The 17,037-nt window shown below is 38.7% G+C and overlaps 1 protein-coding gene across 2 annotated transcripts in view; it reads left to right on the top strand.

The window, feature by feature from the left end:
- The window catches only part of ghrhrl (growth hormone releasing hormone receptor, like), a 38,908-nt gene extending 22,103 nt beyond the window's left edge, over positions 1–16,805 (top strand). Inside the window, exons 6-13 of one of the 2 annotated variants that reach the window (XM_038270797.1) lie at positions 2,349–2,481; positions 2,556–2,709; positions 11,350–11,410; positions 11,585–11,654; positions 12,140–12,231; positions 12,971–13,097; positions 14,324–14,365; positions 16,358–16,805. In XM_038270797.1, coding sequence (XP_038126725.1) covers positions 2,349–2,481; positions 2,556–2,709; positions 11,350–11,410; positions 11,585–11,654; positions 12,140–12,231; positions 12,971–13,097; positions 14,324–14,365; positions 16,358–16,459 — 781 coding nt within the window. In that variant the 3' untranslated portion in view covers positions 16,460–16,805. Of the gene's footprint in view, positions 1–2,348; positions 2,482–2,555; positions 2,710–11,349; positions 11,411–11,584; positions 12,050–12,139; positions 12,232–12,970; positions 13,098–14,323; positions 14,366–16,357 lie in introns of those variants that run through there. The other variant, XR_005279444.1, reaches the window with a different exon arrangement.
- The last annotated feature ends 232 nt before the right edge of the window (positions 16,806–17,037 follow it).

Below are 17,037 nucleotides of genomic sequence, written 5' to 3'. Positions count from 1 at the left end.
TTTGTCACTTTCTCAAATAGTTTTATTTTTGTTCTGATCTCCTTTTGACTTTTTAGCTCTGAAAAAAAGAAACATGCTGTTAGGATTTTTCAATAAAGTCTTATTAATAGATAATATTTGTTGGAGTAATTTCACAACATTTCCTACCCATTCATTCTTTCATTTTCTTCACACACTTAATCCCGAGTGGGGAGTGCTGGTGCCTATCTCCAGCTGTCTACGGGCGAGAGGCGGGGTCCATTTCCTACCCAAAGACCATTAAAAGTTTACATGTCTTTTCAAATAACTTAGAAACGTTTGGGGGGTTATTTGATAATCAATTAGAGGTCCAAAATAATCAGTGTCATTATTTTCTTTTGAAACTGAAGAGGTTTGAACAAGAAGACAGAACACGAGGAGTACAAAATGCAACGGTGACAAATAAGTGGCTCTCTTTATTAATCTGTTTTTAATGTTTTTTATACTAACTTTAAAAACTAGAAATATAATAATGCTTCCATAGTAGTAAAGTTAGTGAGGGTTTCATTTCACTACCTTATGGTGGCTCTAAGACAAGGCTAGTGGAGGCAGACATCTTTGCGTTTCTGCAGCATACAGCTGACAACCCAATGACTGTAGAGATTCTCTCTCTTCCTTGTCTAATAACCCCATACCACAGTCAAGATTTGGACTCTCTGAACAGGAAATATATATGCTTCTAACCAACACAGTCTCGTTAGACAGGGTGTTGCAGCTCATAGGTTAGTGGTTCAGCTACAGTTTAAGCAAGAATAGAATAGAATAAAACTTTATTGATCTCACAAATGAGAAATTCACTTGTTACATCGGCTCTTACAAACAACAGAAGGTGCACATAGGAGGAAAAAGTGCATGAAGTACATCCAGATATATACAGTGGATGGTAAAAAAATAAAGGAGAGATTTAAGGGGACATATATATATACAGTATCTTGTGCACATGAAAGTGTTGGCAGGTAAAATGCGGTTTCTGGTTTGTTTAATAGATAAATAGTATTTAAGTTATTGCAGTGTTATTACACAAGGTTATAGACCAGTGGCATTGTGAAGTCTGATGGCAGCAGGGATAAATGACCTGCAGTAGCGCTCCTTTTTACACACGGAGTGAATAAGTCTGTTACTAAAGGAGCTGCTCAGCTCAGGAAGGGTGTGTCTCCTATGATCCTAAATGATGGCTTTGTTTTTGTTCCAACAGCTTTATACAGAATGATGTTGGGAAATTTATGCAGATTCTAAGCTTAAACAAACTTCTTTTACAAAAGGAATGTGAGGAGCAAGGATGGTTTGAGAAGGTTTTTATTGTGTGTTTTCAAACACATGGGCTTCAGCTGAGGGGGAAAGCAGGGGTTTCCCTGACATAGTCACAATTTGTCATATGGCAATGCATTAAATATGTTACATACAATTTACATACTTGCAATTTTTTCCCTAGGTCTATGCTTCTAATTCCAGTATGATGCCATCAGATGAGTGTAAAATGAACTTGAAAATATTTCCAAATCAACATATTTGTTTAACAAAGAGTTACTGAAAACAGCTGCTGAGTTCCACATAGTGAGAACCAGTATTGTACCAGACTCTCCTTAACAGAGATTAATTCTAAGCTCAGTTCTTCAGCTTAGAATTAATTGATTTGTTTTCTTTGTTCACCAGCTACATTTTTCTAACTATGTTCTGAACTGACTCTCTTCATTTATCATAATTTATCTTATATAAAGTTAGAAAATATAGGATCATGATTTCCTTCACATTTACAATATGGATTATTCATTTTTTTAACCTTTTTTTTCCCCTCTTATTGTTTTTGGTCTAATTAATGACTGAATTTCCAAAACTGCTGCTATTATTCATGTTTTAATAGTTTCAGCAACAAAAAGATAAATGAGAATGAAAATCTGGCCAACAATTGTGCTTTTTTTCTCACTTTTAACCCCCTTAGAAGCAGGTTTGGATTTGGTTTTTGTATGTGTGTGTGTCTGTGTGTGTGTGTAATTGTTCAGTTGTAATAATAAAAAACTACCAAAAATGTTTCTTTCTTTAAGGGATTACATCAGTAAATGAACACAATACCATCAACTCTGATGGTCTCACTTTAAGCTTCCAAAAATATTATAAGAATACCAAAGCATAATTGGCACAGTGAAGAATAAAAAGAATGTAAAGAATAATTTAGAATACATTTGATTAAATAAATATAAATGTATTTAAATTAGTACATTTGAAAACTAAGAGCTGAAAGAATTTGAAGACATTTCCGTTTGTGTGTGTTTCATAAATATATTACATTATAGCCTTAAGCACAGTGTGTTTGTTTGCATATTTTTCAACAGGAGGCTAAGATGTGCCAGGAACTTCATTCACATCCAGCTCTTCCTCTCTTTCATGCTGAAATCTGTGGCCGTGTTTATAAAGGATGCCAATCTATTACCTAGTTATGATACCAACCACTGCACCCTCTCTACAGTAAGATACTCTCTCAAGTGGAGTGTTCGGGCCAGATTTTACTGTATAAGTAATAAGTCTTTGTTTCTGTCCAGTTTGCCTGCAAGGCTTCTGTGGTTTTCTGCCACTACTCTATGATGACTAATTTCTTTTGGCTCCTGGTGGAGGCGCTCTATCTCAATTCCCTGCTGCTCTCCTCCTTCAACCACAGCCGCCGCTGTCTTTGGGGTCTAAGTCTGCTGGGATGGGGTAAGAAGCCCACCACACTTCGTCTAAGAAGCAAAAACAACAAAAACTATTTTTGTCTCTGTGAGTGAGAAGCTATAAATGTCAAGTTTTCTGCTTACCATGTAGACTTCGGCAGATATATGCATGCATGCAAATTACTTCACGTTCAAACAAAAACTTTGCCTTTTATACCTTTTTATTGTGGTTTTGTACACAAGCATGTCTCATCCAGGCAATGTCTGAATCGTCTGTCTGTATTGATCAGACTCATTATTAAGGCTAATTTACCAAAGCCGCTCCAAAACTGATACCTATATTTTTCTTGCAACCCTCAGTAGTATGGTTTCTATGATTTACTTTTGAAGTCTAAATATAATGTGACATTACAGGCCATCCATCAAGGTTTCATCCTACATTTCATTTACCAACAGAAACTGTTTCAGTTCAACTGTGTCCAGCTACCCTGCCTTAAACACATTTCTCATGATAATTCACAAACAGTAATGAATGAAAAAAACTGTGCCTCTACCAAATACTTCTATGTGGTTACCAAACTGAACAAACAGGCCTTCTACTAAAACTAATCACACCAGTCCAACTGCTAAGGCTGTTAATGTAACAGTTCATTAATGGTACATTAGGAGACACAATTTCCTTTTTATCATGTTAGACTGGAGAGGAAGTTCAATTATAGAATAGAATTATTTAGTTATATAGCAACAATTCACAATTCAATTCAATTCAATTCAATTCAATTCAGTTTATTTATATAGCGCCAAATTCACAACACATGTCATCTCAAGGCACTTTACAGTTCAACCAGATCATACAGTCAAATTGATACAAAGTTTTCTATCTAAGGAAAACCAGCTGATTGCATTGACTCATTGACTCAAATACAATCCCCCACACTAAGCATGCTTGTAGCGACAGTGGAGAGGAAAAACTCCCTTTTAACAGGAAGAAACCTCCAGCAGAACCAGGCTCAGTGTGAGCGGCCATCTGCCGAGGCCGACTGGGGTTCAAGGAGACAGAAGCAGAGATACAAAAAGCAGCTGTAAAAGGCGGCCCCGTCCAGGAAACACACAGCCAGGCAGACGAGCTCCAAGGCAGCTCCCATGCCAGAGGACGAAGAGAGCACATCCACTCAGTCACGGTCAGAGAAACAGGACCACACTGGAAAACAGGCCGATCTCCAACATCTATTAACAAGGGTGTTGATAGAAGCAGCACAGCTGATGTTTTTTTCCAGGATGACGTCACAGCCAAACAGGAACAGACGAGGCAAAGCTACTCTGAGGAAAAGCAGAGAGAGCAGAAGGTTAGAGATTGAACTAACAGATTCTGCAGAATAGGAGAACAGAGAGAGAATGAAGCAGAATGATGAAATGGGGGTCCCTATGTCCTCCAAAAGTCTAAGCCTATAGCAGCATAACTATAGAGATAGCTCAGGATAACCTGAGCCACCCTAACTATAAGCTTTATCAAAAATGAAAGTTTTAAGCCTAGCCTTAAAAGTAGACAGGGTGTCTGCCTCACGGACTAAAACTGGTAGTTGGTTCCACAGGAGAGGAGCCTGATAACTAAAAGATCTGCCTCCCATTCTACTTTTAGAAATTCTAGGAACCACTAGTAAACCTGCAGATTGAGAGCGAAGTGCTCTGTTAGGAACATAAGGAACAATCAGATCTCTGATATAAGATGGAGCTTGGCCATTTAAGGCTTTATATGTGAGAAGGAGGATTTTAAATTCTATTCTTGATTTAACAGGAAGCCAATGAAGAGAAGCCAGGATAGGAGAGATATGATCTCTCTTTTTCATTTTCATTAGAACTCTGGCTGCAGCATTTTGGATCAGCTGAAGGCTTTTAACTACAGTTTGTGGACTTCCTGATAGTAAAGAATTACAATAGTCCAGCCTTGAAGTAACAAATGCATGGACTAGTTTCTCAGCATCACCCCTGGACAGGATATTTCTAATTTTTGCAATGTTCCTCAGATGAAAGAAGGAAATTCTAGAAACCTCTTTGATATGGGATTTAAATGACAGGTCCTGATCAAAAATAACACCAAGATTTTTTACTTTATTATCTGAAATCAGTTTAATCCCATCCAAATGAAGTGACTGGCTAATCAGCTTCTTTTTCAGAGACTCTGGTCCAAAGACTATAACTTCTGTTTTGTCTGCATTCAGAAGCAGAAAGTTAAGAGTCATCCAGGTTTTTATGTCTTCAAGACATGCCTGTAATCTATGTAATGGGTTAGCTTCATCTGGATTTATAGACAGATATAGCTGGGTATCATCAGCATAACAGTGGAAATTAATCCCATGCTGTCTAATAATTCTACCAATTGGGAGCATGTATAAAGTAAAGAGAATTGGTCCTAGCACTGATCCCTGTGGTACTCCACAGGTAACCTTTGAGCGTGTTGAAGATCTATCATTAACATGAACAAACTGAATTCGATCAGATAGATAAGATTTAAACCAGTCTAGTGCTGTTCCTTTAATTCCAACAAAATATTCAAGTCTTTCTAAAAGAATATTATGGTCAACTGTATCAAATGCAGCACTAAGATCCAACAGGACGAGCACAGATACAAGTCCATTATCTGAGGCCATGAGAATATCATTAGTGACTTTCACCAGAGCTGTTTCAGTGCTATGATGAGCTCTAAAGCCAGACTGAAACTCTTCAAAAAGTTAATTATGGTGGAAGTGATCGCAAACTTGTTTGGCAACTACTTTCTCAAGAATTTTGGATAAGAAAGGAAGATTGGATATACACTATATTGCCAAAAGTATTTGCTCACCCATCCAAATTATTGGAATCAGGTGTTCCAATCACTTCCATGGCCACAGGTGTATAAATTCAAGCACCTAGGCATGCAGACTGTTTTTACAAACATTTGTGAAAGAATGGGTCGCTCTCAGGAGCTCAGTGAATTCCAGCGTGGAACTGTGATAGGATGCCACCTGTGCAACAAATCCAGTCGTGAAATTTCCTCGCTCCTAAATATTCCACAGTCAACTGTCAGCTGTATTATAAGAAAATGGAAGTGTTTGGGAACGACAGCAACTCAGCCACGAAGTGGTAGGCCACGTAAACTGACGGAGCGGGGTCAGCGGATGCTGACGCGCATAGTGCGAAGAGGTCGCCAACTTTCTGCAGAGTCAATCACTACAGACCTCCAAACTTCATGTGGCCTTCAGATTAGCTCAAGAACAGTGCGCAGAGAGCTTCATGGAATGGGTTTCCATGGTCGAGCAGCTGCATCCAAGCCATACATCACCAAGTGCAATGCAAAGCGTCGGATGCGGTGGTGTAAAGCACGCCGCCACTGGACTCTAGAGCAGTGGAGACGCGTTCTCTGGAGTGACGAATCGCGCTTCTCCATCTGGCAATCTGATGGACGGGTCTGGGTTTGGCGGTTGCCAGGAGAACGGTACTTGTCTGACTGCATTGTGCCAAGTGTAAAGTTTGGTGGAGGGGGGATTATGGTGTGAGGTTGTTTTTCAGGAGCTGGGCTTGGCCCCTTAGTTCCAGTGAAAGGAACTCTGAATGCTTCAGCATACCAAGACATTTTGGACAATTCCATGCTCCCAACTTTGTGGGAACAGTTTGGAGCTGGCCCCTTCCTCTTCCAACATGACTGTGCACCAGTGCACAAAGCAAGGTCCATAAAGACATGGATGACAGAGTCTGGTGTGGATGAACTTGACTGGCCTGCACAGAGTCCTGACCTCAACCCGATAGAACACCTTTGGGATGAATTAGAGCGGAGACTGAGAGCCAGGCCTTCTCGTCCAACATCAGTGTGCGACCTCACAAATGCGCTTCTGGAAGAATGGTCAAAAATTCCCATAAACACACTCCTAAACCTTGTGGACAGCCTTCCCAGAAGAGTTGAAGCTGTTCTAGCTGCAAAGGGTGGACCGACGTCATATTGAACCCTATGGATTAGGAACGGGATGTCACTTAAGCTCATATGTGAGTCAAGGCAGGTGAGCAAATACTTTTGGCAATATAGTGTAGGTCTATAATTGACCAAGTCATCTGGGTCAAGAGACGGTTTCTTAAGCAGAGGTTTAATTACAGCAATCTTAAAAGCTTTAGGTACATATCCCTGTAACAGAGATAGATTAATCACATCTAAAATGGAGGAGGAGATCAAAGGGAATACCTCCTTAAATAACCTGGTTGGAACTGGATCTAACATACAAGTTGAAGGCTTAGATGAAGACAATAATTTTGCTAATTCAGAGAGTTCAACTGGATCAAAGCAGTCTAAACCCGGTTCAGATTCCATGACTACCTCAGGTACAATCGCGGATAGAGGAGTGCTTATGATCTTATTTTTAATAAGATCAATCTTATTTATAAAGAATCCCATAAAATCATTGCTGCTAAGAGCAGGTGGAATGGACGGTTCAACAGAGCTATGGCTCTGGGTGAATTTGGCAACTGTATTAAAAAGAAATCTAGGATTATTCTTATTCTCCTCTATTAATGAGGAGAAGTATGCTGCTCTTGCTTTACAAAGGGTCCTCTTATACAGCAGTAAACCATTTTTCCAGACTAGGAAGGACTCTCGCAGGCCTGTGGAGCGATATTTTCTCTCCAGTTTCCTAGCATTTTGCTTCAAAGTACGCAGCTCTGCATTAAACCAAGGAGCAAGCTTTCTATTTTTAACGGTTTTCATATTCAAAGGAGCTGCATTGTCTAAGGCAATACGCAGAGAACTAGCAACCCCCTCAACAAAATCATCAACCTGTGAAGGGGAATAAGCTAAGCTTTTGCACTCTGCAGCACTGCTCAGTGACACAGAGCAGAGTGAAGCAGATTCTTTAAAATTTATAACTGCACTATCTGATAAAGATCTACTAAAATTGAACCTTCTTTTGGGGGAGGAGAACTCTGTTAAAGTAATCCTGAAGGTTATTAGAAAGTGGTCAGAGAGGACAGGGTTGTGAGGAAATACTGTTATTTCTTCACATTCTATGCCGTATGTCAGCACAAGATCCAAAGTATGAAGATGAGAATGCGTGGGACTATTCACATTTTGAACAAAGCCAATAGTGTCTAAGATAGCATTAAAGGCTGCTCTTAAGCTATCGCCTTCAATGTCAGCATGGATGTTAAAATCTCCCACTATGATGACCCTGTCAGTATTTAATACCAAATCAGAAAGGAACTCTGAAAACTCATCTAAAAATTCAGAGTAAGGACCTGGTGGACGATACAAAGTTACAAAAAGAAGAGGTTTTCTTGCCTTGAAATTTGGATCAGGGAAATTAAGGGTTAAATGTTCAAAAGAGTTGTAGGAATTAATTGTTTTGGGAGTAATCAGTAAGTCAGACTCGAAGATTGTTGCTACTCCTCCTCCTCGCCCAGAACTTCTGGGGATGTGAAAATTTAAATAGCTTGAAGGAGTTGCCTCATTTATGCTCACATAATCCTCTTGCTGCAGCCAAGTTTCTGTAAGGCAAAACAAGTCAATGTGATTATCACAAATCAAGTCATTAACTAGTAGACTTTTAGAGGAAAGCGATCTTATGTTAAACAGACCGCATTTAATTGTTTTAACTTTTTCCCCAATTGGAGTTATTTTGATTTTAATTAGATTATCATGATTTACTCCTTTGGGAATCTTTGCTAATTTATTAGATTTTGGTCGTGGGCAAGACACTGTCTGGATGGAGTAAAGAGTGGGTAACAGTAGAGAAGCTGCAGAGATGTGTGTTAAACTACAACTCTGCTTCCTGGTCTGCACCCTGGGTGGTCAGGGTTTTGGAGGACTAATAAATGTGGCCAGATTCCTAGAAAGAAGAGCTGCACCATCCAAAGTGGGATGGATGCCGTCTCTCCGAATCAGACCAGGCTTTCCCCAAAAGGATTGCCAATTATTAATGTAGCCCACGTTGTTTTCAGGGCACCACCTAGACAACCAGCGATTGAATGACGACATGCGGCTAAACATGTCATCACTGGTCAGATCAGGGAGGGGACCAGAGAAAATTACGGAGTCCGACATTTTTTTGGCAAACTTACACACCGAAGCAACACTAATTTTAGTGACCTCCGATCGGCGTAACCGGGTGTCATTACCACCAGCGTGAATAACAATCTTACTGTATTTAACCTTATCCTTAGCCAGTAGTTTCAGGTAGGATTTGATGTCGCCCGTTCTGGCCCCCGGCAAACATTTGACTATGGTCCCTGGTGTCTCTAATGCCACGTTTCTGACTATGGAGCTGCCAATCACCAGAGTGGGCTTCTCAGTGGGTGTGTCACTGAGTGGGGAAAACCGGTTAGAAACGTGAACGGGCTGGTGGTGACCAGTGGGCAGAGATCCACGACTACGCTTTCTGCGTACAGTTACCCAATCGCCTGGCTGCTCAGGCACTTTTGGAGGACAGCTACGTGGGGGGCCTACTTCAACAGCCTGAAGCCTGGATTCTAACTCTGACACCCTCGCCTCCAAAGCTACAAAAATACTACACTTATTACACATCCCATTATCACTAAAGGAGGCAGAGGAATAACTGAACATCTGACACAGAGAGCAGGAGAGAGGAGAGGAAGAAGGAAGAGTTGGAAAAGAGTCAAGGGAGGGAGAGAGAGAAGCCATAGCAATGCTAAGCTAGCGCTAGCCTAGGCTAGCTACTTCTTGCTATCAGAAATAAAACCGTGTGAAACTGACAAGTGCTCAGTAGAAAAGTGCAGCAGAAGGTGCTATGTTTTAAAGTAGTCAGTTAGAGTTACTTAGCTACAGAGATATCACAGAGAAAATAACTTAACTTCAGATGGAGATCCTCTGAACAGCTGCACACTCAGTTGCACACTCAGTTAATCCAAACAGGAAGTGACTTCCACAACAAATGTCATTTCAAGGCACTTTACAATTCAACTAGATCATACAGTCAAATTGATTCAAAGTTTTCTATCTAAGGAAAACCAGCTAATTGCATCGACTCATTGATTCAAAGGCAATCCCTCACACTAAGCATGCTTGTAGTGACAGTGGAGAGGTAAACTCCCTTTTAACGGGAAAAAAACCTCCAGCAGAACCAGACTCAGTGTGAGCGGCCATATGCAGAGGCTAAATGGGGTTCAAGGAGACAGAAGCAGACATACAGAAATAAGCAGAGATACAAAAGGAACTAGTCAACCAGCTCCACAGGCGGCCCCATCCAGGGAAGACACAGCCAGGCAGACGAGCTCCGAGCCAGCTCCATTGTCAGAGGATCAAAGAGAGCACGTCCAGTTAGTCAGTGTCAGAGAAACAGGACTACACTGAAAAAAAGGCCAAGCTCCAACATCTATAAACAAAGGCGTTAATGGCAGCAAGACAGCTGATATTTCTCACAGCCAAACAGGAACAGAACAGATGAAGCTACTGTGATGAAAAAAAGCAGAGAGAGCATAATGTTAGTGGTTTAACTAACAAATTTTGCAGAGTGGGAGAATAGAGAGAGAATGAAGCAGAATGATGAAAAAGGGTCCCTATGTCCTCCAGCAGTCAATAGCAAGGCTAAGAACTGAGAACACATAATTCAATGCAGACAGATCAGTGTGATTCACAGAAATTCAGCAACAAAGGCGTCAAAGGCCGCAATCTATGTAGAGGGAAAACTCAGGTCAGTGACGGAGGGCGATTGCAAGTGTGTGAGTCACTAACCTGATTTTAGAGTTTCAAGGGTCCAAATGTAGAACTGGTCAGGATCAGGCAATCAAAACAACAACAGGGGTGCTAATGAACTTTCACCAAAGGCTTGAATAATCTGGCACTGATAACTGGGAGCAAGCAGGTTAAAAAAAGACTAGAACAGGTGGATAAGATAAGCAGTGATGGGCGGAGCTAGGCAGGTGATTGAAATGAACTAATAAACGAAGATCCTGATAGTGTAAGCCTATAGCAGCATAACTATGGAGATAGCTGAAGATAACCTGTGCCACTCTAACTATAAGCTTTACCAAAAAGGAAAGTTTTAAGCCTACCCTTAAAAGTAGACAGGATGTCACAGGAGAGGAGCCTGATAACTAAAAGATCTGCCTCCCATTCTACTTTTAGATATTCTAGGAACCATTAGTAAACCTACAAATTTAGAGTGCTCTGTTAGGAACACAATGGAAACAATCATATCTCTGATATAAGATGGAACATGGCCAGTTAAGGCTTTATATGTGAGAAGGAGGATTTTAAATTCTATTCTAAAGTTGGATATTATTGGCATTAGTTAAGGATTTATTTACTGCAGCTAGTCATGGTGGGTAAGAAATGTAGGCTGAGCTCAGATACAAGTCACAGAAACATTAACTTGCTGTGAGTTATGACGATGTTGCTATAGCTTGCATGCTATGGAGCTTTCCCTACTTTTCTACATCTGTTACAACTTTTTTTTTTTTAACCTGCGATGGCTACGTTTAAATTCTCTTTGAGGTTGCTGACCTCAGCAGGGTTTTCTACAAAGTGTTAAAAAATTGAACAAAGCTGTTCCTGAGAATGTAATACTATTTTTACTGTTGCCCAGATCAGTAAACATATATAAGAACATTCAGATTCATATACTAACAGGAGCCTAATTAAGATTTTGCATCTCAGTGTGTCTTGATTACATCTCATTGACATTAATTTTGGTTTCCTGCCTCTCTACAGGTGTGCCGGTTTTTTTCATACTTATGTGGATTGGTTCCAGGGTGTACTTTGAGGACACAGAGTTTGTATAACATTTTAGAACTTTTGCATTCAACAATAAAATTCATTTGTATTATTTGGTTTAGACACTTGACTTAACACAGTTTGTTAGTTTTTCTTAAGCTCAGCTTACATGATGCAGAAAGTTAAACTCAGAATGACTGAGATACACCTTTTCAAATGTCTTTCTCTACAGATGTTGGGACAACACCAAGGAGTCACCATATTGGTGGATTATTAAGGGACCAATTCTTGTCTCCATAGTGGTAAATGTTTCCATTATGCAAAAGAATAAAACAAAATGTAGCTGTGAAACAGATTTTTCCATTAGAACAGTGTCAAGCTCCCATGTTATTTACAATATTTTGTTTTGTTTTTTTTCAGTATCTGTGTTACCAATGTAGCGGGTTTGTATTTGACTGTTCAGCATCATAGGGAGTGTGAAGTAAGTGATGCGTGAGGGAAACAGAGTGGGAAGCTTGTCCAGGACTCAATTCACACACTTCTTGGTGAAAATAATTTTTTCTAACCTTCGTTTTAGAGAAATTTCAGGGAAAATGTTTCAGGAAAAGAAAGTCTTTGCATTATTGAAGCAGCATACAAAATCTCTCCAACACCAGTCCAAGTCAATTACACAGTTGGCTGATCGCTGCTTGCCTCGGTATTTAATAATCATGTTGGTATGAATGTTTTCTATTTCATGCTTTTGAGAACATACATAAAGAGAAATGGTTTTGTTTGCTATCAACAGGTCAATTTTGTGCTGTTCGTAAACATCATCAGAATCATCATACAGAAGCTCAATCCTCGGCTGATTCAGTTCAATAACTCCTCTCAGTACAGGTAAAGTAATGCAAGGACGGTGAAGTAAAGCTGTGATTAACACTTTCAGATCTGGTATGGCGATTATATGTGTATTTTAAACCCAGGGATCATTTAAAGCTCTGGGAAATATTTCAACAAAACAAAGAAATAACCTTGAGGTCTGAGTTTTTGTTTTGTTTTTTTATTAAATTTAGATCCATCTCTCTCAAACAAACTCTCCGTCTTTCAAACTCTTGCCTCTGTGACTTATTTGTGGTAAACTCTTGCACTTTGTCAGAGTAAAGATTTATAGTTCTTCAAATACTTTTTAGAGAGAATGTTGAAAGATGCTGTTTTTGCGAAAGCTGTTGATAAATCCACAGTGTGTACTGAATAATGCATGTACCTTTCATGCTGAGCAACAATCTACTTCAGTCTGACCACGTCTACATTTCCTCTTACCTAGAACCTTAACAGAATTTCTAATTGAAATAGTCTCACTTAATAGAGTGAGAGTGCTCCGGCACATCATGTATTCTGGACCTCATGGAAGACGTATTAAGGCATGTCAGAAGATGCTCGACTTAACTGCATCAGCTACAGTCTATACCTGTGACACAAACACATTCACAAACAGAGGAATCCTCACACCTGACATCCCATTATCCATTTGCCAGCTTGCATTAGGCTATCAGCAGCATTCAGATAAGACAGCTGCTGTCTCCCACAGGAAGTTTCACCTCTGGTATCCGGATTTGATTTCCTTTTTTTGCAACAGGCGCCTGGCAAGGTCCACCCTCCTCCTCATCCCTCTGTTTGGAACCCACTACATGTTCTTCAGTTTTCTGCCTGACTACTTAAACAGCCTGCGCTTCTATATCGAGCTCTGCCTGGGATCCTTTCAGGTGCAAATGTGAACTTATCACCCTAAGCGGATTGATTTATCTTAAAATTCCTGTTTCCTACCAGTGTGTTGCCTCTTATTCTCACCATACTTATTTTGTTCCCTTTTTATTTCCCAGACAACACTTGGATGTGGGGCATAGCTGTTAAATGGTTGAAAAATGTGACTCCAGATTGTTAAATACTCTTATTTGTGTGATATAGGTCATCTTTTGGCCTAACGATGGACCCATATGGGTCATAACCAAATATACATCTTGCAAACCCACATTTAAGTTTTTCATTGGTTCTTCACTACATAGGGACTTCATGTAGTGACTTCATGTCTTACCATGTGCAAGTACATAAAAATTATATTTTGAAAAGGACTAATTGATTCTGTCTCTGATTTATAGAGAATAAAACTAATAAATTAGATAGATACCACACACATAGAATTAATTTGTATTTTAAGCCTTTATGGTTGATGAATATGACCCAAAGTAAAAAAAAAAAAAGATCACATTTCAAATCTTGCTAAATAATTAAATAAGCAGGAAGCACTACATTGTAGTAACTGAATGTAGAGCAAAGTGCTTTTTCTTAAACTTGATAAAGCACTATATAAATACAGGATTTTTATATTTATTTATTTAACTACAAATCACCTTCTCTCAGCTCCTCAGTTCAGGTTCCAACTCTGCTGAGGTGAATTTCATCTATCTGTTTTACCACGGTCAAGATCACTAATCACCTCCCCAGCAGTGATAAGTCAGTCCGTTTTCAACACATCTTATCACATCCTTCTGTTTTCTATCTTCGTTGTCTTTCCTCCTTATTCCAATAACTCATCACCCCTTAATGTGAGCCCTCCCTTCTTACTATCTGCTCTTGGTTTCACTTACAGGTCTTCTGTTAGATCTTAGGGGATGTTTTCTAGTCTGATACAGTTTATGTGCTGTATATTTGATTTTGTTATTCCTATTTTTTAAATGCATAGTATTGTGTCATGGAGACTAAAGAGGGAATTCCTTTGTAGAATGTTTGGGTATCAAAACCTTACGACAATTTAAACGTTTTGCACACCTGTGTGGGATCTCTTTCTTTAAAAGGATAGTGTCCATAATGGTGGCTGTGCTTTGTAAGGAAATGAGGCTAGGTGCAGCAAATGTTGCCATCATCTAGAAAAGCAATCTCACTAAAGACATGGGAATGTAATTTTTAATTATACGACTCATCTCTTTTACAGGGGCTCCTTGTTGCAGTCCTCTATTGCTTTCTCAATCAAGAGGTCAGTACAAACCACTCTACACAGTCACATATTAGCTTTGAATAACTCCCTGAAGATTTATAGATCTCTGCTGCATAAGAAATCTGTTTAGCAATATTGAAGACCTGAGAGGGGTGCAGAGTAAAAAGCTGCAGAGTCTTAAAGTGCAAAAACAATTGGCCTCTTCTTTCTGCCTTGTTACGTAAGTGAAGGCCTGAGAGGTTTGAATAATTATGATAATTAATGCAGCGCCAATCTCCCATCACTCTCAGAGCATCACCTGTCTGTCTTTATCTGTCCATGTAAATTAATTTAAGGTCCAAGTCATTCTTTAGCAGGACCTTGGGGATGATACATCAGACTGAATATTGACTTGGATTATTTCTTTCGATTTAGACATCGCCTGACTGGTAAAGCCATAATTTAAAGTTAAGTTTTGCTTTAGGAAATTATTATTTTTTCTAGATTGCAAATAGAATTCATTTTCATGTTCATAGTTGATAAATATGGTTAAAAAAAAGCAAAAGTAAAAGAAGTGAAAATGCATATCTCAACCAGGGAAGCCACAATTAGTTGCAAAATCTGTGCATTTAAATCATGAAGTCATGATTGACATAGATTTATCCAAAGAAAGCAAAAGATGGGGGAATTTTTTTCTGAGAAGGAAAGATGAAGACATAATGGACCAACTTCAGCATTCACCAGCCCTGAATAAGTGAGTGTGAAAAAATGTTAAAGTGTGAAAGCCACAACTAATAGGCATATTCTGATAGATGTTCTCATTTCTGTTTCACTTCTTACCAGTAATGTTACTTCAGGGTGCTTTGTTGTCTTTTTTAACATTCTTCTTAAATTACATAGAATCAGCAATCTGTGAGCAGATAACAATGAAAAAATAATCTTTACAGGCGTGGAAAATTTTAGAGCAGTGAATAGAAGTAGACTACTGCTTCCATGTTTTGTTTTTTCACTCATATAGTTCATTTTAATTGTGAGAGTTTAATTGTTACATTGGTCTAGCTGTCAAAATAGGATTCCCAGAACCTCTATGACACAAATTAAACCAGTGAGTTTGTCCACAGTTAGTTTTTCTACAGGATTTATTTTTATTTTAAAAGTTATTTAACATCTTAAAGACAAGATTCAGTAAAATAATACATGTTTTTGTTTATGCAGTTCAGACAATGGATGCTGCAGCAGCTAAATGTGCATAGCACCTTTGTAGAGTGTTGTCTTTAACTTAGTTTAATACCATTACATCTGCAGGACTTTTTTTTTGTACAGGATGCATTAAAGATGAAAACCACAGTAAAAAGGCACATTTTCTTACCCCTTATTTTTTCTGCAAAACTGTTTATAGTCATTGGTAATTTATTGTCCCTGCATTCCCTAATGGGAAGTTATTTTACATGACTTCCACAGATGAAAAAAACTAGACAACACTGATGTATACCTACACTGTCCTAGGAGGAAAGCAGAAACAGAAAATTACAAAAAAAATCTTAAAGAAAAGAATTGTTTATTTCATCTTTTTTTTCTCTTCTTTTTTTTAAAGTCATTTCTTTATTGATGTTTCCTCTGCTGATAAACTGTTTACAGCCCTTTGCTCTCCACACTGTTTCTTCTGTGCCGCTTAGTTGTCATTTCATGACATCGATCTCCTGTCAATGTCCTGTTGTCATCTCAGTCACTTATCACTATAAAAAGACAAATTCCTGTTTGGAACTTTTTGTCAGGTAAAAAAAAATTTTCTGTTTGTACCAACTGGCAATATATGGTAGTGTTTTTTAATTGTTATTATTTAAAGAAGGAAACTTTAAATGCTGTTCTTGTAATAAAGTCGTAATGTTGCTTATACGTTGACTGATTGGGATTTGTTTCTTATTATCAAGGTTTTTCCTTTTTATTGATTCTTTACTTTTGGCCTTGTAAATGTTAAATTAGATCAATGAATGTCTTGGCCTTATTTATGCCTGCCATGTATGTTTATTGTTGTTTATTGTCATTTTATAGGTGCAGAAAGAGGTCAGCATGCAGTGGCTGAGGTGGCAGGAGAGGAGCTATGGGGTGGTGTCACCCGCTGCAAAGGGGAGCCAGATGGACACACCTTTCTGAGATCTTTGTAGCAACACAACAGATTGTTCACACTGGACTGTTTTCTGTGCACATACAATATCTAAAGAGCTGTACTGCATGCACAGTGATGCCCCACTGTAAGCTTGTCCAGATAGACTGTGGTACTCATTGCCATTTTTCAACAAGAACCTGGAGAATCTGAAATTCATCTCAACACACATTGTCATCTTAGACAATAGAAGTGGACTGTTCTTGCTTACAAGAGGGCAGAACTTGTGCCTTCTAGACATCACTCATTAGATTAGTGATCCGTTATTATAATTTCACCATGCTGGAAAAATCAGCCTGATGATTATAGATCTTTAAAACGCATTTATGATGTTTATATTAATCAAAAACCATGTTTTCTCATTTACATTTTATTATAAACACCATATGAATGATCAAGCACGATTTATTACATTGGAATTTATCACTAAATCTGTATGGAGTGATTTGTTTTTTTCCGTTATTGTTGCAGGCAGAATACATTTTGTAAAAGCAAATTTGAAAAGAAATACAACACATTTGTTCATCTGAAATAATACTAAAAAAAAAAAAAATCCTTGGATAAACTT

Source organism: Cyprinodon tularosa, unplaced genomic scaffold, assembly GCF_016077235.1.
Source record: "Cyprinodon tularosa strain WSP-4 unplaced genomic scaffold, ASM1607723v1 ctg779, whole genome shotgun sequence".
NCBI lineage: Eukaryota > Metazoa > Chordata > Actinopteri > Cyprinodontiformes > Cyprinodontidae > Cyprinodon > Cyprinodon tularosa.
Note: the sequence above shows the minus strand (reverse complement) of the source record. Positions and strands in the feature narration are given on the sequence as shown.